Below are 26137 nucleotides of genomic sequence, written 5' to 3'. Positions count from 1 at the left end.
TTTCTTTAAAAAAAAATGAATTTATAATAATAAAAACTATATCTAAATATATATTTATAAAAAATAGCACAAATTTATATTATTAAATAAAATTATTTAATCTTTTAGGCAAGAGCCTACAACACAATGGTGAATTGTGAGCCTCTTAATTGAGAGGTCTTGAGTTTGAATCTACTCAAGGTTAACTAATAATCAAAATAATTAATCCCAACAAATAATAATAATAAACTTTAGCCTCAACCTCTTACAAATAAAAAATAAAATTATTTACATTATTAAATAAAATTGATTATTCAATTAATTTATTATTAATAAAATTAAGTGTCATATTTATGAATTTATAAAGATTAATCTATATATTGACTACATAGATTTCTCAACCATTAGTTATGATTATTTGAGACAAATTCTTACCTCATTCACAACCAAATATAATTTAGAGGAGGAAGAAACTAGTTTTTTTCCAATATGAAAAAGTTAAAACTCTTAGGCTCATGTTTATCACTCTTGCTTCTTCTTCTTTTTATACAGGTGGAACAACTCTTGTTTTCCCTTAAAACACAAGATTTTTTCCCCCCACCTATTTTCTATTCTATTAATATAAAAAATGAAGGCCCCTGAAATAGTTTTTGGCCATCACTTTAGTAATTCAAATTACCTAAATTTGTGATGACACCAAGTGGATTATCCTAGACTATTTTATTTAAAAATAAAAAAATAATTACATTTCAATATTAATCATTTCATTATCACATGAATTAGGCTCATCACATTTATTTTTCACTTCATATTAGTTCTCCATTGCACATTTTCATTAAACATATTAATTTATTTACATTATCCACTTTCCTTACATATGAAGTTAGTCTTACTTATATCATCATAGAATATCATTTATGTAATTGCATTATATCCTTAACATATCCATTTTATTATCTTATAATTAATTCATTTCTCATGCAAATATCTGTTTGCATTTTACAACATATTTTTTTATATCATATTTACATCGTGCATTTAGTTTCATTTTCACATTCCATATATTTGCATAAACATTTAAATATTCTTATATTTTATAATCTCATTCATCACATACAAACATGTATAATTTGAATATATCCACAATCCATATGCATTGTGAAGACATTAGAGCACATACGTCTATTAGCATACATCACTCTTTGTTATCAGATAGTCAATGCATACATCACATGTATAAAGAAGTAACAATCATTCATTTTATTGTATTATCAAATGTTATTATAAAGGAGTAGCAATCATTCATCTAGTAACTAATTATTTAATCATTTATTTGGTCATTTATTTAATCATTTTTATTTGTCTTACAATGTAATTTTACTTGTTGACCAAATTAGTCATTTATTTAGTCATTTATACTTGTGATCTGCCAAAAATTAGTAGAATTTGATTATTTTTAGTCATTTGACTAAATAATGTAGTCACTTGACTAAAATTTTTAGTCTTATAGTCATTTATTTTCTAAAAGTCTACTAGTGAATCTCTTTGGGATGATCTCAAGAAAATCTATGTTAACTACTCAAGGTTAATTGTGAAGAAAGGCAGAGGATACCGGTCCACAACCACTAAAGGGATCAGTCAGAGCATTTCAAAGCTCAAGATATCTAATCTACTCTTAGATTTCAAGCAAGACATCAAAAATCATGTCGCTACACATCTTGACACAATGACTACAAAGAAGAAGCATGCAGAAGTTGAATCACGAATGGTAGAGTATTGTCCTCATTGCTGCAAATAGAAGCAAGACTAAGCATGTAAGCTGGTAGCCAACCTAGAGAATCAACATTTACCAACCGAGTACATAAAGATAGATGAGGACAATGAACAAGTCTTCATTGCTTAACGGCGACCATGGGCTTCAAGAAAAGGTATGCCTCAAGATCCTCTACAATTTTCAAATCCTTACAATAATCAATGGCAAAACCAAAGCTATCAAAATCCTTCTTAGTACTCCCAACCTTCCTAGCCAAACCAACAAAACAACTAGTGGCCAAACTAGCAAAATAACTAGTGGCCTAACCGGCAAAATAACCAATGGCAAAATCAGCAGAATCAATGGCAACCACCGCAAGGAAATTGGTAGCAAAAGAACTAGTGGAGGGGGCCTCCACAATGGCCTAACTAAAATTATGGTAACCCACAAATATCGCCTCTAGTCCAACAACCTACAATAATGCCACCTCCTACAATAAATAATACTAATCCTAAGCCTACTCAATTACCTAATCAATTTAAGCCAAATCCGAACAATAACTAACAACAACAAAAAATGTACCCTATTGATACTCAACAGTGTCCTACATATTCACTAGAAGTATTTGATATCCATTTGAGATTAGGTACAACTTTTCCTACACCAGAGTACCCTATTATCACAAAAGTTCTAGACACTCCTACAACACCCCTTCCAAAAGCTATATTGCCAAATACCAACCCACAAACTGATGTACCCAGTAGGACTATTGATCATACCACCATAAATGTTCTCTTTCCACATAAGCTAAATACAGAGAAATCTATATCACAAGAAGAATTGACATTTGATATTGTTGAGCAATTGAAGAACATGCACATCCAAATTCCTCTGTTCCAAGCTATCAAGGATGTCCCTCTTTATGGAAAGGCTATTAAGGAAGCATGCCTTAAGAAGTTAGGGCAGAAGAAGAAAGATCCTCAAACAGTCCATGTTGTTGGGAAATTAGTAGATATCATGTTACAAAAGGTAGTGATACCTATTAGAAGTTGTAATCTTTCCTTGGTGTGTTTATAAACCAAGGTTAGACCTCCTTTCTTTATTGTTATAATATATTAGGATATAAGCCAAGGTATCCTAATATATTTCTTTTTTTTCCTTTTTCCACTACATCTTATTTTGTCATCTAGTGGAATATGTGAGGAAAAATATATATTGTAATTTGTAATTTAGATTATTCCTCCTTAAGAGGAATCTCACACTTGGCCTCACACACTTATGAATGGTGGCATTCATAGACATGGGAGTTACATTCTAACTCCTCTCTCTCATCTCTATTTAAGAGATGACCCTCCTCTCTCATTTCTAATGAGGTTTTTTCCTCTTCTCAATTATTGTATGAGCAATTGCTCTCTCTCTCTCTCTCTCTCTCTTCTTAGGCTTTTCATGCCTCATTCATAATTTCACAAGGGGTTTTCTTTGCTTTCCCCTTTTCAAATATCTTGTCTCATGGTGTTGGATCTTGAATATTTCTCTCTCCTATCTTATGGTAATATCTTTCCATGCATTAACTCGCTTAGATTCTTTCCTGGTTTTGCTTATTTACATATTTCTTTTTCCATTTCTAACAATACCAAAGTATATAGATATTGGTAGTTTAGTAGTTAATATGATCATAAATGGACAGGCTATGAAAAATGCTTTAGTTGATCTAGGAGCAACAATAAATGTGATGAGTAAAGATACAATGCATAGGTTACGTATGGAAGGCTTAAGAACAACTCCCACAGTATTACAACTTGATAATAGTTCAACTATTACTCCAGATGGTCTCATAGAAGATGTGATAGTGACTTTATATTCATGGGAATACCTTGCTGATTTTCTTATCTTATCACCTAAAGGAAAACTTGCTAGCTATCCTATTATATTAGGGAGACCTTGGTTAGCCACTACTAATGCTAAAATTAGTTGTCGATCAAGCAGTATAACAATTTCAAATGGTCAAACCATAAGGAAGCTAGAGCTATATCCACCTGCCCAATCCCAACCAAACTTGGGAGAACCTATTTGTCCAGATTTAGGAGATGAAGAGGAAGAACTGAATTCTATAGCTTAGCTCATGACATTGCATAGGAAATCTTTTCTGAAAATGTAGGAAGAAGATGATGTAGTACATATCATTCTTACCAATGAGTGTATAATGGCCAGAGATATTGTTGAAAGTTCTACCTTAAAGCTGTGTACCTATGAAGATTGTGTCTATCTAGCAAGCCCTGAAATAATTGAAAAATTATTGCCAAGTGAAGTAGCTACACATCCAGTACCAGAAGTGTCAATGGTAGAATTAACAACTACTATGGAAATTTCTCTTGGTCATAATCTCCATGTAAACAACAAGTTGCCCCTATCACAATTGGAATTGTTAACCAAGCTCCTCCATAGGCATGAAAAAGCCTTTGCTTGGGATTATAAGGATATGATAGGATTGAGCCCTAAACTCTACACCCATAGGATATGCATCAATGATGGAAGCTTACCACACCATCAGCCTTAGAGGAGAGTAAATCCAATATTGCACAAAATAGTTAAAACTGAGTTATAGAAGTTGTTAGATGTTGGATTCATCTATCCAATCTCTAATAGCAAATGGGTATCACCATTAGTTATTGTTCCCAAGAAAGGATGAAAGTGGCAAATATGTGTAGACTATAGAGAATTAAATAATGCCACAAAGAAGGATCACTTTCCTTTACTCTTTATTGATTAGGTTTTGGACGCTTTGGTTGGAAAGAAATACTTCTCATTTCTAGATGGATACAGTGGATATAATTAGATAAGTATTGCTCCAAAAGATCAAGAGAAGACCACATTTACATGTCCTTGGGGTACCTATGCCTATTATGTATTACCATTTAGCTTATGCAATGCACCTACTACTTTTCAAAGAGTTGTAATCAACATCTTTGTTGACATATCACATGATTGCATGGAGATATACATGGATGATTTCACTATATTTGGTGTCATATTTGAGGAAGATTTGAAGAACTTGGAGAAAGTACTAATCTAATGTGAAGAGCACAAATTGTCTCTCAACAGTAAGAAATATTTTTTGATGATGCAGGAAGGCATGGTATTGGGACATTTTATCTTTGAAGCTGGAATCTAGGTAGACCCTGTGAAAGTAGAGGTAATTCTCACAGTCCTTACTCCCACAAAGAAAACAGAAGTCAAATCTTTCCTAGGACATGCTGGATACTATAGGAGGTTTATCAAGAATTTTAGTTAGATAGCTAGTCCTCTTTATACTTTGCTTACCAAAGAGGATAAGTTTTCCTGGACAAAGGAATGTGATGACTCCTTCTAGGAGTTGAAGTCATTGTTGATAACTACACCAATACTTAGGGGTCTTGATTGGACTTTGCTCTTTCAAATACATATCGATGCTTCTGACTATGCCATAGGTGCAGTCCTAGGATAAAAATCTCAACATCCTAGAAATGTAATTTACTATATCAGCAAGAGCCTTCATGGATTGGAGTTAAACTATACAGTGACTAAAAAAGAATTGTTAGTAGTAGTTTATTTTCTAAACAAATTCTGGCATTACATAATTTTTTATCCCATATTTTCTCACAATGACCATGCAATAATTAAGTATCTCATGAACAAAACTACCATTATAGGCAAGCAAGTTAGCAAGATGGCTACTTCTTTTGCAAGAATTTGATATTACAATCATTGACAAACCTAGGAAAGCAAATGTGGTAGCTGAATATCTATCTAGAATCCACCATGATGAAGATGATACTACTTTGATAGATGATACATTTCTAGATGAGCATTTGTTTCATATTGTTGTCGAAACCCCATGGTATGTAGACATAGCTAACTACATTGTAGCTAATAAAATGTCAACACATCTCTCATACAAGGATAAGAGGTTGCTTGTAGAGAAAAGCTTCCATTTCTCTTGGATTGATAACATACTATTCTACATTGAACCTAGTCAAGTTATGAGGAGATGTGTGAGAGAAGAATAGACATATGACATTCTACATGTGTGTCATAATGAACCATGTGGAGGGCACTTTGCAACAAAAAGAACAACATCGAAGATTTTAACAACTAGTTACTATTGGCCTACACTTCATAAAGATGCAACCAACTATACAAGGAAGTGTGATAAATGTCAAAGGATGGGTTGACCAACAAAAACAAATAAAATGCCTCTCAATCCACAAATAGTGTTAACACCATTTGATAAGTGGGGCATGGACTTCACTGGTCCAATAGATCCTCCATCCAATGGGAAATCATATATCCTTGTATGTACTAACTAGCTGACAAAATGGGTCAAAGTCAAAGCCATGAAGCATGCCCGTGACCATAAAGTGGCTAGATTCTTGTATGAAGAAATCTTTACTTGATATGGCATACCTAGAGAACTTGTTATTGACTAGGGTGCTCAATTCACTTCCAATCTAATCATAGAACTCATGAAGGAATATAATATCAGACATCAAAAATCAAGTCCCTATCTCCCTCAAACTAATGGACAAGCAGAGGTTACAAATCGAGAGATAGAAGCCATATTGACAAAGATAGTTCATTTGCACTGCAAGGATTGGAACAACAAACTACTAAAAGTTGTCTAGGCATACTGAACAACATGGAAGACCACAATAGGATTCACACCATTTGAAATGTTGTATGGAAAATCAATAATGCTACCCATTGAGTTGGAACATAAAACTTTAAAAACAATACTAGAGTTAAACATTGATCTTCCTGCATCACAGAGAGAGCACTTACTGCATCTTAATTCTTTGGATGAAATGCACAAGTTTGCCATGGAATACACAAAAATCATATAGAAGCAAAGGAAACAATGACACGATTCCCACATTAAGAGTAAGCAATTTCAAATTGGTGACTAGGCACTGCTCTATGACTCCAAATTTAAAGATATACTACGCAAGCTGCAGACACAATGGCTAGGTCCCTATTAAATATGTCATGTATTTGAAAATGGAGCCATCTAGTTAACCACAATTGATCCAGTACACTTCAAGTTATTAGTCAACAGACATTGGCTCAAGTTGTATAAACAACCCCAAACAAAAGAAGACTTCTTGCAATAATTTCAATAGCCAGTTTCAAATGCACAATAGGTAACACTTCCTACAATAGAAGGTGTCAAACTTCTGCCTACATCTCTTCAATAAGAATTCCTTTGAGCATGCCCATAATAAAAACTTTATGTCTACATAAATTTCAAATTATCCATTCACTTTCTACATTCTTCTTTTTCAACTCATCTCATTTCTTTTTCTACCACCCACCCATCTTTTACATCATCATTTTACAATGCTTTCAATAGTCAAATTGGCAGGTATATGCTTTTCAAATTTTATTCATTTTTAGCGCATAGATTTCGATTGGTTATATCTATTACTGCATTAAATATATTGTTGCAACGTTATGCTAGTTTTTGTACCTTGTGCCAAGTATGACAAGTGAGGACACTTGTCCATGTTTCGTAGGGGGCAGGGAAGGTTATTAATTCCCAATGACTTTTCTATTCATTCATTAAAGATCCTCAAATTTGTCCTCTCTCTTTGTTTGATTAAAATCTAGTTTAAAATCCAGTTGCCATAGTACACAAGTGTCAAGTGTCGTACCCTTATTCCTAAATAATTCCTTATTGTCAGACAGATGTGACTCAAATTAAATTTTGAGGCAATTTTCATAGATTTTCACATATCTATGATTTATTCTCATTTAAACCACATTATTATTGCTCATGATGTATTATTCATAATGAAAATTTGTAGAAAAGAATGTGAAATGTGAAAAGGGTCTGTGGTTTTCAAAAAAAAAAAAGAATCCAAAATTCATAGAAGGGAAGAAAGGTTTGCAAACATAGAAGAGGTTGAAAGTAGTAAGCACAAATGGGAGGACAATAGCAGTGACGTGAACTAGTGGAACATAGTGTTTTACTTTATGATGTAGAAGTAGTGAGAAGGTTTAATGCATGTGGCTAGTTGGGATATTTCTTGAAACTAACAGAGTATGATGAAGAAGTAGTTATTGAATTTATATGTACATTTGAAGAAGGTGAAGCAATAGTATGGGGATTGATAGTTGTTGCCACAAAGGAGTGGATAGTGGAAGCAACCAAGCTACTAGTAGTAGGAGAACACTACCCCAATGCACATGATGCTAGATCAACTAGAGCTTAGTTTTTCATACCAAGTGACCCTCCTTTGGATATTACTAAGCAGGGATGCAAAAGAATGTCTCATCTATCACCGTATAATGAGTTGGCCATACATATTATCAGGTATTTTACTTATGAAGGAAGATTTTCTAATCTTCATGCACATCATTTTAAATTGCTAAGTTATGTAACACATAATTTTCTAGTAAATGTCCCCAATTTCTTGTGCAATATGTTATGTATTAATGTTGAGGAAACCCAAAAAGGAAAGGAAAATTCTGTTACTCACCATGCCCTAATCAAATTGCTCATTGAAAGATCTCTTAGGGATGTCTCTCTCATGTCATGGGAAAAAATTTTCTAGCATAAAACCCTACAACCTTAGACTGCCCCTAATGAACAACCCAATGAAGATAATGCAACCCCCATTGACACAACTATTAAGCAAAGCACCCACAGTGTGGAAACTGAAAATGCGCAAGGAAATGTGCCTTTACCTACTCAAATGAGAAATGTACCTACCTCTTCCCAAGCAAAGAGAAAATGGAAATTACAAGAAGAAACCTCAACTCTGGCAGTAGAAAAAAAAAACCATGTAGTCTCAAAGTAAAAGAAAACAAAGTTAGCTCCAGCAGCAACTACTCTTGTAGCAAAGACACCAAAAATGGTTAGTAGGAAAAAGGTTGTGGTGCTTGAAGAAACCCCTATGCGAAGAAGCCCTAGAATGAGAGGGCAAACTCCTAAAGTGTCTGTAGAAACCCAATCCACTTCACCCAAACAATCTAATGAAGAATCTCTAGTACAAATCATCCTGGATGATTCCCCTGATGAACATGAAATTCTAGTCATTCCTGAAAACTGTGATGAGGAATGTAAGGTTGGGATGAATAAAAGCTGAAATAATTCCCTAGTAAGCCAATAGGATACTCTAGGCCGTAAAGAAGAAAAAGGCCCAATAACACCCCAATTGGCTAGTTGCAAAACTACCCTAGTTCCCTATAAGCAAACATGGTTTACAATTTTTTTGGAACAGACATGGAGGGAACAGAGGAAGAAAAATAACTATGAAAAGGAAAGTGGCCCAATTACCTTACAAATGCTTCTTTTTCAGTTATATAATAAACATGTGTTAACAATAGCCCTATGGAAAGAGGAGAAAAATGAAATGAAGAAGGTAATAATAGATTAAGGTGAAGAAATTGTAGACTTGAAAGAGTAGCTAGAAAAACAGAAGCAAAAGATGGATCATGCCCTTAAATTGGCTGATCAAATAATTACTTGTAGGCCACCACCTAGGATCTATGCCATTTGTTTAAAAGAAGAATTCCTTTTATTCCAGCTGATGATGACCCTCAAAGACATAAATACAAAATTTAGGTCAGCTGAAGAATTCTATGGTTTGTACCAAGCTCTTCCATCCTAGCAACAAAATTTACTCTGTGAATTATATGTGCACAATTTCATTATCTCTATAGAAACTCAATGGAATCCTTTACCTTACATAGGGGATATACAGTTTAGGGCTCTAATGTCCTGGATGCACAATGAGGACAATTATGACAAACAGTTGAACAATTATAAAGATGAAGAGAGAATAGAACCCCTGCCATTAAGAGCAAAGAGCAATAAACCAGAAGAAATCCTTAGGGATTGGTTCAGGCTGACCTATGGGGATGTTCACAAAGAGACAAGAACCCACATCTTTGAGGCCAAAGAAAAGGTATATGCAAAATATGATAACATGCCTTATTTTTTCTTTCAAAGAGCCATGGTTGGTGTTAAAAGTAGATGGGGTAGACTACATAAGGGAATTAGAAGATCAGAGCTACACAGTCCTATCAACCTAGAAGCAACCCTTCATCGAGCTCCAAAATACATACAACTAGGAAGGCAGACTAGACCAGAACTTTGGTGCTCGTCAACAATGCAACCACCTATGCTCCTTTGGCCCCTATATGATATCAACTCTGAACAACTTGATAGGTTGCAGGAGGATCATAAAAGTGAAGTCTGGGAAAGAACAAGAGGGTTCTACTACACCTTTAGGAGTAACAGGCAAGGGAGAACTGAAGTTGGATATTTTTGATCAATGGCTAGAAAATGCAATGCTTGAGGACAAGCATTAAACTTACCTGGGGGCAGATGATGAGGCTAATTATTGCCTCTATTTTATGTTAATTTTAATACTCCATTTTAATACTACCAAGACATTTGTGAACTTATGCTTAGTTGAACTTATGAAAAGTCCAAGACAGAACTATTAACCCATGGGTAGATAGATATATCATACTTTGCCAATATTATACATATAATGCAGTAATTTATATAACCATTGGAATGTGTGTTCTAATATTTGGATTTAATTTGATTATGCTCATTTGCGTAAATATTTATGCATTGCAACTAGCGTGTTAAGGAAGAAGCTAGAGGATGGTCGATAGCATTCAAAGGAGGAGCATTAAGGCCCAGTTGCAGTAGAAGAACCATAGTGGTACTAGGAGACATGACTACTACAAAGGAGGAGCTATTATTCTAGGAATACAGGGATGAAGTGTTGCTATATTCCCTCTACGTTTACTATTGTGTTGAATTGGTTATCCAAAATTTATTGCTTGTATCACGAGCTATTATATTTCCTTCTTCTTATCTGGTAGATTTGTAGTCAGTTTTTTTTCTTTCTTGTTTTAGAATATGTGTTGATCCTCTATTTATAGGGATTGGATTGATAGTTTTGTTGTTAGAGAAAATTTTATGAAAAAACATTGTTGACTCTTGTAGTGAGTTGTTTTACAGTTTTATGTATTGTTCTTATGTAAGGAGTTTCGTAATATAATGAAGTAATTATTGGTTTACACTTTGTGTTAGTAGATTATTAGAAGCCAACCAAGGGGGTCCACTTGGGAGGTGGATTAGACTAGAGTAGTGTAGATTTACTTCTAGCATTTCTAGAATTTCAGGTAGAAGTTGTAAGTTTCTTCCTATAGCATCATACTTTGTGAGTGTTACTACACCACTTGCAAGAGCAGTTATAGTGGATGGTCTAAGTTGAAATATACGTTAGAGTATAGTTGTATTTTCGACATTCATTTCAGTAAAGAGTTAAGAGTGTTACTTTCCTATAGCACTAGTATAGATTATTTCTTTGCATTTTACTTTCTTGTAGCATAAGCATAATGGCTCCTTAAGAAACATAGTGCACATACTGTGCCAACAATTTCAAGTGTACATCCCTAGGTTGACAAATTAAATGCACCTCATGGTGGGAGAAGTAATCCGTAGATTGAATAAACTATTCCTAAGTAAGGCTTTGGGCATGATTATCAAATACCTATTGTGAGGTGGACCAATATTCAAGCTAGAATTGAGATCTGTAATCAATAATTTAGTTACATAAGAAATTAGGTCATCTCATTGTTACTCTCTAACTATTGTAGTAGTGATCTAAATCTCTTAACAAAGTTGTCTTAATAGCTATTTGTAAATCCTCTAACAAGGTGGCATTTCTAGATTGAAGTGTCTAAAGACGTCTAACAAGGCCACTCCTAACAGGGTGATTAAATCCTCTAATAGGGTCACACCTAACAGTGTATTTTGTAACCTTTAACAGGGTTGACTCCTAACATGGCTCACTTCAAAAGAGTGAAAATTAGTTTCTACTTGCAATTGGTAGTTTTCCCAAATTGGGTTTCCACATTAAATCTTATTGTCACTTGTGTTCGTACTATTTCTTTTATGTTTATGAAACTAAGTTAATCAAGGCTAATCACATAAAACATCTTAAGATTTGCATGTTAAGTATTTATTGAGTTACAATTGTTATTTCAGTAGTAACTGAGTTACAACATATCATCAGTATTTACTGAGTGTCTGTGTGTTTGTCGAGCATCAATATTTGTAGTAGTGTTTATGTTGTGAGCTAACATCTAAGGGATCTGGGATTTATTTTAGTGGTAATTGATTCACCCCTCCCCTCTTAGTTACTCCTCTTATATTTCCAACATTTATTTCACTAAGAAGGGTTGTCAAAAAAGAGAAAACTTGGTCCTCTATATCACTATGTATTTCCTTAGGAAGGCCAAGACGAAGGTTCAATGACACAAGAACCCTAACATTAATAGAGTAAGGGAGAAGATTTTCTATTTGTCAATGCTAATTATATCCCTGATGGGTTCTAGGGATTGAGGTACAAGGTTCCAAGTAAAAGGAGACACATTTACAATAGTAATCCAATAAAGGAATGATATTGCAACTATCTCTTGTTGTATGTCTTACAAGCTAGGGTTGTTATTGCACCAAAATATCAACTTGTTAATGTCTGATACAACCACTAGACTTATATAACATAGGAGGTAGCTAATCCATGTCACAAAATCCTAAAGGGGAACATTGGCAGTTAGTCCAACAATTCTCCTCTCAATATTACCCGAGGAGATTCAAATGTGTGACCAGGCTTTGATACTACTTGTTACAATATAGGGTTATCATTGCACCAAAAGATCAACCTATTAATGTTTGATACAACCACTAGACTTATAGAATATATGAGACAGTTAAGACATGTCACAAATTCTGAAGGGGGACGTTGGTGGTTAGTCTAACACTATGACCTCTGCAAACCATGAAATTTCCCTAAAATTATAGGCTCCAAATTTCAAAAATTGTCTTTTCACAATTTTTATTTGGTTGTTAGGTTAGTAGAAAAAACAACATACCCTTATAAAATATTCAAATATTCCAAATATTATGCAACCATTCATTCAAAAAAATATGAGATGAAGCTTGGTTAGTTCTTGAGCTACAAACAATATAATAGGATTTTTCAATCTACACTTCTTTGCATCTATTGCCATGACCATTTGCAAATTTGGCTTAGTAATCAAGGCATTAATTGAGAACCTTAACTCCACTTTCTCTTCTCAGTTTGTGGATGGTTCCCTTTGTGGATTTCTTATAGAACCTAGCTCTATTTAAGATGGAATCGTTATCCTCTAATATATCCTTGAAATTTCTAGCCCTAGTGTTCACTATCAATGGTTTTTGTTGATTTTGAGAGATTTTTCCCATTACTAGGCATAAATTACCCCATAAAGAAGACGATTAATCGAGTAATTAATGTTGATGTAGAGAAAACCTTCCACCCCCCTTGGAAGGCATCCTTGGGATCTCTTGTTGTCCTTGTTGTAGAACACTCAATAGAATAAAAACTAGCTATTTCGTATGAACTTTCACCTCCTGAATGAAGGGTAGACTTTATTATTTTTATATTACTCTTGAGTTGTATCATCTATTAATTATTAATTATTCTAATTATATTCATTAGTATTAGTATTTATTGAATTTTATCATTGAAATAGGGGACATCACATCTAAAAACTTGGTTTATGGTTATATATTTTCACATGCTCATTTAGTGGCATGTGTTTTTACATAAATAATGACACTTACCTTGAACCCAATTTTATCACACCTCATGCACCCTAATAACCATCTTTATCTAGGTCAAATTTATGAGCACTGGCATGACTTTAGTTCTTTCAAATGACTTAAATATTGCCCCATAAAATTATAAGTTAAATTGCCTAATTTGACTTTCTAGGTTATCCTTTATTTGCCAAGTTGAATGTGAAATATTTGATTATGTGCAAGTGTATTGCAAAGAATGACATTTTCCCCAAATTATTTTTGGTCCATCCATTATCTATTTAAGCTTCAACAATAGAGCATCGTAGATTTGTACTTAAGTTGAAAATCACATCAGAGCATATTGTATGGTTTCTTGTGCCCTTAATTGCACGAGTGTAAAATTAGAATCCAAGGGTTTTACATAAGGGGTAAATCGTCACCAATTTTTTGAAGGTATCATCTCAAGGTTACTTATTTTATAGAGATAGTTTCTAAATAAGAAGACAAATATATTTTATAAACTTAAAAGTATGCAACACACTTAAGTCAACTTATGATGCTTCAAGCAATAACAACATTAGTTATGGTCATAACGCATTATTTGGATCTCAGAATGAAATCTTCGATAGAGTCCTAATCACTCTTTTCCATTTTGAAAAATGTGCTTGTATATCTATTGTTATCTCAAATAACTAATATAAGATTATTTAATAACTATTATTTATATGATTTATTAAATCCCAGATTATTTGTTACATTCACTTTCATAGATTTATAGATCAATTTGGCATGCATGAATTTGACCTAATGAAAATTATTGATAATTCAAGTAATAATGACACTAGATATCATCACATAGCACTATTTGGATGCCAAAATAACATCTTCAACAACGTATGCTAATCACTATTTTCCATTTTGAAAAGTGTGTTTGTATATCCATAGTTATTTCAAGTAACTAATATAAGATAATTTAATTACTATTACTTATTTGATTTATTCAATCCTAGATTACTAGATATACTCATTTTGATGAGCTTATAGATTAGTTTAGCAAGTGTAGAATTGACGTGCGAAGAAAATTACCAAGAATTTAAGAAATAACAACATTAGATATGGTCATAAAACATTATTTGGATCTCAAAGTTAAATCTTCAACATAGAGTGTAGTGCCTGCCCCTAGTTCGCATTTTGTTATCATTGTCAAACTCTTTTAGGGCTAGTTCTATGTTGATGATTATTAGTAACATTGTTTTAAGACTATCATATATTATGCTATGGATTCAGTTGATATGTGATGAGATTACTTAGACTCTACATTTCATGTATGCATGATGATTATTACATTACTTTCAGTTATTGATGATGATTAGTTAGATGGTTATTATCACATGTGTTTTTTTTATGGATACTTACCCCATACTTGCATGTGTATGGTGTGTGTGTTTGTTTCTTATGTATGACGTTTCTGATGTGGTTAAGGAAGGGAGTCGTAGTCACATGCTAGTCAGGATCTACATGATGCACCACTTCCTACCATTACTTGTTTAGCTTAGCATATATATATATATATATATTGTATGTACATGCATCAATTTTATGCAGGTTGCAGGTATCGGGTATCGACTTCTCTGAATTGCCAAGATGAGCGTACCCTATTGCACTATCTCAATGGTAAGAGAGGGGAGATAGTTTCTCAAGTCCAAATCCTAAACCCTTAAACCTTTTTGTCTTAGAGAGGTAGGAAAAGTATCTAAGATATTTTACCTTCCGAATGTGTCAAATGACATAATTCATGATTTTAACCCCTTAGACTGATTTTGTGTGGATTGTTCTATGATGGGTTTTCATATTTTATCTTGGAGGTCTATGGTGAATTTTCTATTAATTAAGCCTAATTAAAAGATTTAATTAATGATTTAATTTAATGAAAAATTATTATGATATTTTAATATTTAATTTTATTTAATTAATTGGAAATTAATTAAATAAAAAGAATTAATTTGGAGATAAAAGTTATGAGTTTAAAGTTGGAATGTGATAATATTTATTTAAGTTAATAAATATTTTATAAATTAAGTTTCGAAAATGAATTTAAAAGTGGAAAAGATATTAAAATTATTAAAAGATTCTAGATTGCATGATGTGTGCATGTGATTAAAATATAAATATATTAAGATAAAACAAATGGATTTATTAAAGTGAGTGCATGAGATTTAAAAATTAATAAATTAAATTGAAAAGAGTAAAGTGAATATTAAATTAATTAATGTGCATTATTTTAATATTCATTCACATAGGGGTATGCGAACTCTCGTGAGTTGTCATGTTGACAACACAAAAGTTTGCACTCTAATTAAGCACGTGTTGTCAACAACACAGGATTTAGCACACAAATTAAGCACATGGTGTCTACAACCTTGTGACTCATCTAGAAGGTTGGAAAAGACTCATGTTTAGTTGTCAACACCTTCTGGTTGTTTCTAAAGACATTCTAGGTGCTTCTTGAGAGTTCTTTATATTTAGGCACTCCTAGAAGCTCGAGGAGTGTGTTTGGAGGACCCAAGAATGTTGGAGAAGGAAGGAGCTTGCTCTGTAGTTTTTGAGAAGAAGCGATTTAGCATCAGTGTCCAGTATGACACTTGTGATTTCGCCTATGTCATTTTTGCTTCTTGCATTTCCTATCTTCTTCGTGTCTTCTGAATATTTTCTGAGGATTTTCATATCTTGGTTGTATGCAATTTGTCATGGGTAGTTAAATTCTATATAAGAAATTTTCATATGCGTAGATCTGAGGAAACTATGGGGCTAGGGTTTCAGATGCTTATGAAAAAATCTATTTAACAGAATTTAATGAGTAAATTTAGAGAACAATTACTATTTAGGAGAAATTCTCAATTCATCGAATTGGAAAGCCATTCTTGTTTAAAAACTATGTATATATTCTCTTTTTAAATATACAACTCTGCATATATATATATATATATATATATATATATATATATATATATATATATATATATATGCTTAATATAAAAATGTTGTAGTATAAAACTCTATGTGTGTGTGTGTGTATCTATTGAAAAACGTTGTTAAATTGTAGTTGAAAAAATATAATCCGAATTTGCGTGGGATAAAAACATTTTATAAAAAATGTTATAAATATATATATATATATATAATATCAAATACAGTGGAGGGATTACACCCATACCCACGTGCTCTACCGTCGCAGCAGAGGGTACTCTGTACCTGCTGTGGCCACAGGCCCTGTGCCAGCAAGGTACTGCTGACCACGACAGTGGGTTTAATTAATTGTTATGTTTTATTTTTAAAAAAAAAATTATGATATATGTTTTCTTTGAAATCGATTTTTAATAATTCAATTTTCATTAATAATATTATTAATTTCTTTTAAAATATTAAATATTAAATATATTAATAATTATGAATTATTATATTTATTTATTATTACTTATTAATAACTTAAAATTATTAATTGTATAAAATTTTTTAATGAGTTTTTATAAAATTGTAGAAATAAATTAGATTATATATGGGGATGTTTAATAGAATACAAGGATGATTTTAAATGATTAGTTGCAAATGATAAAATGATTTAAATAGATAACTCTTCCTAGATTAATTTAGAGGAAAATGATCTTTTAGAAGAGGAATCGTTTATCAATATAGTGACTAAGTAAAACTTTCTTAAAACACTTTAGAAAACTGTTAAAAGAGTTATGGTGGGAAAGCTTAATATTTGAGTTAGAGAAAAAACGTGTAAATGTTTCCCCACTAGTTATCTAAATCTGAAGTGAGAACTGAAACCTCCACATTTTATTCAAACTATGTAATTTTAGCAAACCAAAACATGTGCTTGCATTTGTGTTTTCTCTATGCTTCTTGTTTTGGGTTTTTGGGTTGACTAGATTGTTGACCAGTTATAGGACGTCTATTAGAGGCTCAGGGGTTATGATTGTGATGTCATGATGATGTCTTTTGATCTTGATTCTTTATAAACCCAACCATGGTAATGTGATGGTATGCTCTATGAGATGTTTGTATTTACTGATTGTTATTGCTCATCAGTCTTCTTGAGTGAAGATGAGTTATATAGACACTTGACTTAACCATTTTTGAGTCATCGATCAGTTATCCTTGGATTACTTTCCAATCGCCGTGATGGGACTGAAGTGTTGATTTATTTCTTGATGAAGTCATGTTGTGACATGTTTTGACTCAACCATTTTGGAGTCTTCGATCAGTATTACTTTGAGATACTTTTTGGTTGCTTGAACCAATGAATATTGTGATTATTAGTGATACCTTCAGTTGCCAATAGAGAATTGATGTGGTCATGATTGTCTATGGATCCTTTGCAGTTGCTCATGGAGATTTGATGTTTTTATTATGGATTATCTTTTGGTATTTTTCCAGTCGCTTTTATAGGACTGTGGTGATTTGTGATTTATGATTCCATGAGCTTAGGGTAGGTTATCTACTTGTAGTGTCGGTAAGTGGCTTGCAATGGGGGCTAGGGCCCTAAGTGGCTGTCAGGGTAACTCATTGTAAGTTGTTTTAACAAGTGAAAACATTTATACTAAATGGGGATTAAATGAACCTAATAAGATAATTGTTTGTTCTCGCCCATGCCTCGAATGCTAGTACATACTAGGATGGGAGTAGAGAGAATGCTTGGTTGCGACCTTGCATTCTGTAGTATGCCTTATCAGTATGAGAGGATACTAGTGGCCACATAGGGATCACTAGAGGCCGGGGTCTATAGAGAGACTACCAAGGTAACTCTAGCGTGATCCATGCAATGACACTTTCCCGCTTGCATATTAGGTTTCCTACATGTCTTTGTTGTGCCTCTGGATGTAGATGTCGATTTGTGTGTTGGAACCTTTGAGTTAGTATACTTTTAGGATTCTTGGACTTAGAGAGTATTTGTGTTATGTAATTTGATATACTGCTTGGGACTTGAGACTATCTCCTCAGCACGGTGGGAGTGGGCCAACCAGGTCCCACGCGGTCGAGTGGTAGTGCTTTTTCACTCTTACCATTTGAGATCCGTCCGTAGGCACCGTGGTTGGAGCATTCTTGGTTGGTATTTATCTTCATTCTGTTCTTGGATCTTATGATGGATGTTATTTACTGACATGTTTCTTTACATTGATGATTTGCATATGTTAGAAGATGTTATTTTATGCTTTACTTTGCATGTTAGATTTCTTTTCTGCATATGATGTAGTATGATTTAGGAGTGACATTCCTACTATGTTAATACCAATGATCTCTTCGGTGATTTGGAATGTTACGCACGAAGGGATGGCTAGGGCCCATGATGATCTAATGATGCTATTTACGGTTGGGAGGAACCGTGCACTTAGATATTTATGTTTGATATATGGTTATCTTTTATGATGATGTTCATGTATGGTATATGGTTTCATTTACTTCATTGCATCATGGGTTAGTATAGGATGATGTTGTACCTTATCTTCACACATGTATATTCTTTTAAGCCTTTCATACCCTGTGGCATGTGCAGTGGATGATTGGGCATTCAGAAATGTAATTTATGAACATTGGACTTTCATTATTATTTTATGTGGATGTAGTATTAGATGGAAACATAATTAGTTATGTTAGATGTGATTCAACGTTAAGGGATCCTTAAGAATGTAACTTGTTATGTATGTATGTTATGTTTACTTTCAGTTGGATATTGTTATTGCTTTTGCTACTATGCTATGAATGGTTTTACTTTCATGTTTCAAAAAAATAAATGTTACCAAACTTATTGCATCTTTAGGTTAATTCTTTGGATCCCTAGGCGGGGCATTACATAGAGTCCTTATCACTCTTTTACATACTGAAATTGTCTTTGTATATCCATTGCTATCTCAACTAACTAATATAAGGCAATTTAATGACTATTATTTATTTGTTCTATTCACATCTAGATTATTTGACAAGTATCATTCTTTATTTCCCTCGAGTTATGTTTAGGGTACAACAACCAATACATATCTATCATGAATTGATTGAGAGTTTAACATATATGGGTCACTGTCATCGTAACACTCCATCTAAATAGTAAGTACATGTGTTAGCATGTGGTATGATTTACTTGCCACAATTTAAAAAAAGGACTTTTACAAGGAGTTACAAATAGTAGTATTCTGAATACATAATGCACACACATGATAAATACTTGTCAATGTGATTATTATACCTTTAAATACAATGGTAATGATTGTACAAATTAATAGTAAGGCAAGTTGTACAATGTACTTACCACAATTTGTTCTAGGATTTTTACTATCAAGCATAGCAAGTAGTAATCTCCCTAACACATTGTGTACCCACAAACATGCTAAATATTTACCACTATGATAATATACCTTCAATACAATTACTAATTTATCGTATATAAACAATTTAGCAAGTATTTCAACATAATTTACACAACAAAAATTTGACTTGAAAAATTTATAGCTAACATTCTTCATAACACATTATTAATCAACGCCTTCAAGCTTAAGATAGATTTTAGTTTATCAACAAATTAGAAAGTAGTTCAACCTCCTCCTTTTTATCAAGAGGGATCAAGAGTGTAGCACGACTAACAAACTCTTATCCTCACTATACACAAAATTAGTAGTTGAACCCGCTCCTTGACGATTCGTGCAAATGTGCAACAAATCCTCATCCATACAACAAACAACTTAAGAGTTGAATTAACAATCTACCTAAGTCAAAAAAAAAGAAATAGAGAGAAATTAAACATAATTGACACAACAAAAAACTTTCTACTCTAAAGAATGGTAACTTATACTCTAAAAACTATAACTAACATTCTACATAAAACATCAATAATCAACGTCTTCAACCTTAAGATACATTTTTTATTTATTTATCAACAAGAGGGGTAGAAATTTAGTTGGTTTATCAACCACACGTTAAGACCAAATCTTTAGTCCAAATACATGATTTTGGGGCATTGGCAAGAGATAAAGTAAGCTAAGCTAAGGCAAGAATCTTCACATATAATAGTCAAATACAAAATAGAAACCCAAAGCATGCTTTTTACCCCATCATACAAAAGTCTAATATCGTGTGGAAGTGAATCAGAGGTTACGTGAGGTGGAGTAGGAGCCGATGGTTGAAGGCAAAAAGATTAAAAACCAAGAAAATAGAAAAAGCTGTCTTTTTCCTTCCTACTTGCCAACTATAATCCCAACCATTTTGTGAGCTCATTAAAATTTTAGGAGTCCAGCTGGAAGTCTTTCCCATCCAACGGCGCAGATTCGTCCACGGCCTTGATCGTGCGGCTGAGAAGTCACAGACAGGGTTTATATAATAACAAAAAAATATAAATAGGGGCACCTAACTATGTAAACTTAGGTGGGAATGGTAATGGCGAGTCCAACTGATTATCTCCACTCCATTTAATGTCTTTGCCGTCACTTGTCTCAGGGACTCAGCTTCCCCGGACTTGCTTCGTTCTTCTCGTCAATTGGATCATTTAAATAGTCCGTGTCGAAGCCGCTGTTGTAGGTGAGTAATTGTGGTCTCTGAGGATCCTTTATAAGGTTCTGTGTGCATACATATGGTCAAGCTGGTGCAGAGCTCGGAGATTTGGCGATAATGGGTTTCGATGTTATAAGCAAATGCAGCTCGGAAGGGCGGGAGGGGCAAACTGTGGCTGCGGATTTGGATGGCACCATGCTCAGATCGAGAAGCTCTTTCCCTTACTTCATGCTTGTGGCTATGGAGGGCGGGAGCTTGTTGCGCGGCTTGGTTCTTCTGGCTTCCACGCCTTTGATTTGGTTTGTCTATGCGCTGGTCTCTGAGGCGGCTGGGATTCAAATGCTCATTTTCATTTCCTTTGCCGGGCTCAAGATCCGGGACATTGAATTGGTGTCGAGGGCTGTTTTGCCTAAATTTTATGCAGAGGATGTGCATCCGGAGACCTGGCGGGTGTTTAGCTCGTTTGGGAAAAGGTATATCGTGACTGCGAATCCGAGGATCATGGTGGAGCCCTTTGTGAAGAATTATTTGGGGGCGGACAAGGTTCTTGGGACAGAGCTTGAGGTTTCCAAGTCGGGGCGGGCTACTGGATTTGTGAAGAAGCCTGGGGTTTTGGTAGGGCAGTGGAAGAAAGAGGCCGTGGAGGCGGAATTTGGGCTGGATGCTAGGCCAGATCTCGGCATTGGTGATCGGGAGACGGATCATCCTTTCATGTCTGTTTGCAAGGTGAAAAACTTCAAAGCTTTTCGTTTATTTTCAACGTGTTCTGCTCTTTCAACATGCTTTGTGTCTGGACTTCGAAGCTCTTCGTTTCTTTCAACATGCCTTTCGTTTCTTTCACGCTGCCCTGTTCCTTGTGAAGAACTTCAAAGCTTCTCGTTTTTTCCATCCTGTCAAATCCATGGGCCTGGGAAGAAGTCAAAGCTTTTCGTTTCTTTCACTCTGCCCTGTTTCTGGACCTGGGAAGAACTTTGAAGCTTTTTGTTTATTTCCTCCTCCTCTATCCCTGGACCTGTGAAGAACTTCGAAGCTTTGTTCCTGGACCTGTGAATAAATTAAAGCTTTTCGAATTTTTCACTTTGCACATATTACTTTACCTCTCCTTCCTCTCCGACGATAGATTATGTAGTGCGATTTGCAATGTTGAGTACAAATTAACCTAGTCAAAACCAAAATCCTGTGTCATTTAAAGCTTTTCGTTTTTTCATCCTACCCTGTTCGTAGACCTGCGAAGAACTTTCAAGCTTTTCGTTTCTTCCACCCTGCCCTATCCCTGGATCTGCGAAGAGTTTCGAAGCGGTGTTCTTTTCTTTCATCTACCCCATCCCCGGACCTGTGAAGAACTTCGCAGCTTTGTTTCTGGATCTGTGAAGAACATCGAAGCTTTTCGATTCTTTCATTTTATGTATATTTAGTTCTGGTTATGTAGTATTATCCAAAATTTTTATTAAAATCCTTTCAGTCAATTCAGAAACAGTTATCTTCCGTCCGCGTAAAAACTCAAAACAGTCTAATTCAGAAATAGTAATCTTATATTCTTTGAACTCTAAAGCTCTTCGTTTCTGTCACCCTGCCTTGTCCCTGGACCTGTGAAGAACTTCGAAGCTTTGTTTTCAGGTCTGTGAAGAACTTTTTTTTTCTATTATTCTTTTATTTTACGTATAATATCGCTCTGGAAATTTAGAACAATACGAAATATTGATACAATACTTACAGTCAATTCAGAAACAGTAATATTGATACAAAACTTACAGTCAATTCAGAAGAAGTTAAAAGCAATCTAATTCAGAAACAGCAATCTTATATTCTTCCAACTGTAAAGCTCTACGTTTCTTTCACCCTGCTCTGTTCCTTGACCTGTTGCTCTGCCATTCTGCATGTTCTAGTTCCAACTGTAAAGCTCTACGTTTCTTTCACCCTGCTCTGTTCCTTGACCTGTTGCTCTGCCATTCTGCATGTTCTAGGGTTTTGTTTCTTTAACTGGGATTTGGCTTCATGTTCCTGGCATGTTTTAGGGGTTTGTTTATTTATTTAACTTGAATGTCTTTCTGGTTGCGCAGGAGGGTTACATGGTGCCCAAAATGAAGGTCGAGGCGGTCCCGAGGAACAAACTTTTGAGCCCGATCGTGTTCCATGACGGTCGCCTGGTGCAGAGGCCTACTCCTCTGGTAGCCCTCCTCACATTCCTCTGGCTGCCAATCGGCTTCGTGCTCGCGCTCATTCGCGTCTTCGGCAACATTCCGCTCCCTGAAAAGTATGTCCGGACGTCCTACAAACTGATGGGAATAAATCTCGTAGTGAAAGGCACCCCACCGCCGGCGCCAAAGAAGGGCGAAAAGGGCGTGCTATTCGTCTGCGACCACAGAACACTGCTCGACCCGGTGGTCATGGCGGTCGCCCTGGGCCGAAAGGTGAGCGCCGTGACCTACAGCATCAGTCGCTTCTCCGAAATCATTTCCCCCATTAGGACCGTACGCCTCACCAGGAATCGCGAAAAGGACGCTGCAAACATCAAACGCTTGTTGGAAGATGGTGATCTGGTGATTTGTCCGGAGGGCACGACATGCAGGGAGCCATTTTTGCTCCGATTCAGTGCCCTTTTCGCCGAGTTAACCGATCGAATTGTTCCTGTAGCAATCTGCAACAAAATGAGCATGTTTCATGGCACTACCGTTCGTGGTTGGAAGGGATTCGATCCGTTCTTCTTCTTCATGAATCCTGTGCCCACTTATGAGATCACTTTTCTCGATCAGTTGCCTGCTGAGCTTACTTGTGCGGGTGGGAAATCCCCCTTTGAAGTTGCCAATTACATCCAGAGGGTTTTGGCTGGTACTCTTGGCTATGAATGCACTAATTTCACCAGGAAAGACAAGTATTCTTGGCTCGCCGGAAACGATGGTACTGTTTCGTCCAAACGCACCAACTGAGAGCAATTCTCATTCTCATGTGTTCCCAGATCCCAACATTCATCAATTTAATATTCTTAGATTATATTATTATACCATTGGAAGAATTCAGCACATTACCAGAAGATTTTAAAGTTTTCACAGGGGAAGTACTGCTCGATCAACTCGACCCAACTCGGCTCTCAGCTCCCCGTTCGATTGATTTGAAATCCCTTGGAGTCTGCCATGGTTGCTGTTATTGTTAATCTATATATTAAGTGTAGATTAGTTTTTTTACCGGGTGAAAATCCAGTGTCGCCTATTTGTTTTTGAGAATTTAAGCGAAGCACCATTGTACCTAAATTCAGTCCGCTCTTAATATCAATTGGACAGATTTTAATATTATGCGGAAGGGTTATTAATTATGGACTGTGGTAACTGGTTCAGTACGGTTTCAAAAATGTGTTATTAATGGCGAGCTGCATATGAAATTTGATTGGTGTTTTCGCTCTGTTAGATTCTTCTTCCATGAAACTTGTTCCTGGTTTTCTAAAAATGATTGCAGGTTATTTGATGTACACGTATTCGTAGGGATTACAGAGAATTAATTGCGTCCTCCCCACGATATATGTTGTTCTGGTACAAGTTCATGAGTGATAGTTGCCTAAAAGTAGAGTTCTAGTTATTGCTAACTAGAATCATGGAGTTATTATTATACTGAGATATGATCATAATAGAGCAATGAAAATTTTAGTAACTGAAGTTGAGAATTCTAAAGAACATAAAGGAAACAATTTTTTTATATCATTTATAGGTATGCACCAATATTACTATATAAAATTGTATTTTACCTCCAATAATCTATATGATGACACGTAAAATTATTATTAATTGATTCATATCTAACTAGTGCTGCACCCTTCTCTAATATCGCATTGAAGCAATGAGGTGCAGTATACCATGTACATTGAAACATTGACACGAGGAATAGTGAATTTGTGTTAGTTAAACCTAATATATTTTGGCCTTGATGTAGGAAGCAATGGTGAAAATTTAAACCAAGTACATTAAAATGTTGACAACACCTAATACATTGAGGCATTTTATAGGAACCTATGAAGGTGTAAGTTCTTATGATTATACTAAATGTTGGAGGAAACAACAAAGTTGTTAGTTATCAAAGTCATAGTGATTAATAATAAAAAACAAGAAACTACTATACTAATATGTTGATTGATAAAGCAACCAAAATATTAGTAATCACAATTAAAATCTTGATAACATAAAAGAAATATGATTTGTACCACTTTTAAAAGTTTGTATAAATATTAATAAATAAAGAATAAATTTTACCTATTATACATCCATAATGACTTAAAATTAAATTAACATTGTGCCCATCTCTAATATAGATTCATGTCATTTAGCTAGAAAACGATGGAGAAGACTTAAGTGCAAGAAAGTGTCCATCATGTTTAAATAGATAGGTTTATATAGCTACAACAAAATAAAATTTGACAAGTCCTTATTTATCAATATTACTACTGTTAAGATATATATATGTAATTAGATGTACAATATTTACTAGTATAAGTTGTACATTTCTAATATTATCATGTTGTTGAATTGAAAATGAGATCTATTTTTAAAAATATATTTCATATTACCATACAAAGAATGCAATCTACTTCTAATACATTTGTAAATAACATGTAAATTACTAATTGTTAAATATTTAAGTTGAATCACACTCATTTCTAATATTTTCATATCCTTCATCTGAAAATGAAATTGAACTTAAAAAGATCTTTATGATACAAAAATATCCATCTTAAAATCAATTATTTATTATTTTAATTGTAATATGACTATTTAAAAAATTATTTTAAGACCATAATTTATCAACTACTATTATCAAGTTTCTACAATTCATTTGAAAAGTATGAAATTTTGCTTCTCAATTGAATTGTGTATATTTTCTTAACATCAGTCATGTTTGGCTTCAGAAATAAGAAATAAGATGATCTATGTGTATAATTAATCAGAACTTTACCCTCATTATTTTCATGTTGATCATTCAACTGAAAATGAAATCCAGCGTAAAAAACGGTGGAAAAAGACTTCAATACAAGAAGTATCCATCAAATTAAAATATCTCAAGAAAAACCATGTCACTGGTCAAGTCAGTCTTGTTACGAATTGAATCATTGTGTGAATGGGACCTTCTCTTCTTACATCTGGCCCTCTTGAAGACACTGTAGGCACTCATTACTAATGCTTCTTAATCTAATTATTATTATTATCATTACTAATGCTTTTAAATTCTGATTAACTATTTCTGGATTCTTC

The 26137-nt window shown here is 34.2% G+C and overlaps 1 protein-coding gene across 1 annotated transcript; it reads left to right on the top strand.

The window, feature by feature from the left end:
• Window positions 1–20775: 20775 nt before the first annotated feature.
• Window positions 20776–24193, top strand: GPAT6 (glycerol-3-phosphate acyltransferase 6). Its single transcript, XM_089798121.1, has 2 exons — window positions 20776–21629; window positions 22964–24193. Exons 1-2 carry the CDS (start codon window positions 21021–21023, stop codon window positions 23828–23830), a joined length of 1476 nt encoding a protein of 491 aa, XP_089654247.1. The 5' UTR covers window positions 20776–21020; the 3' UTR covers window positions 23831–24193.
• The last annotated feature ends 1944 nt before the right edge of the window (window positions 24194–26137 follow it).

Source organism: Cupressus sempervirens, chromosome 8, assembly GCF_028749045.1.
Source record: "Cupressus sempervirens isolate cs-2001-9-10 chromosome 8, ASM2874904v1, whole genome shotgun sequence".
Classification (NCBI taxonomy): domain Eukaryota; kingdom Viridiplantae; phylum Streptophyta; class Pinopsida; order Cupressales; family Cupressaceae; genus Cupressus; species Cupressus sempervirens.
The sequence above is the reverse complement of the archived record's forward strand: the minus strand, read 5'-3'. Positions and strand labels throughout refer to the sequence as shown.

Coding starts and splice junctions, on each gene's coding strand:
- GPAT6 (XM_089798121.1), top strand. CDS start 21,021: ATGGGTTTCGATGTTATAAGCAAATGCAGCTCGGAAGGGCGGGAGGGG. Junction 21,630..22,963: donor CTTTCATGTCTGTTTGCAAG/GTGAAAAACTTC, acceptor CTGGTTGCGCAG/GAGGGTTACATGGTGCCCAA.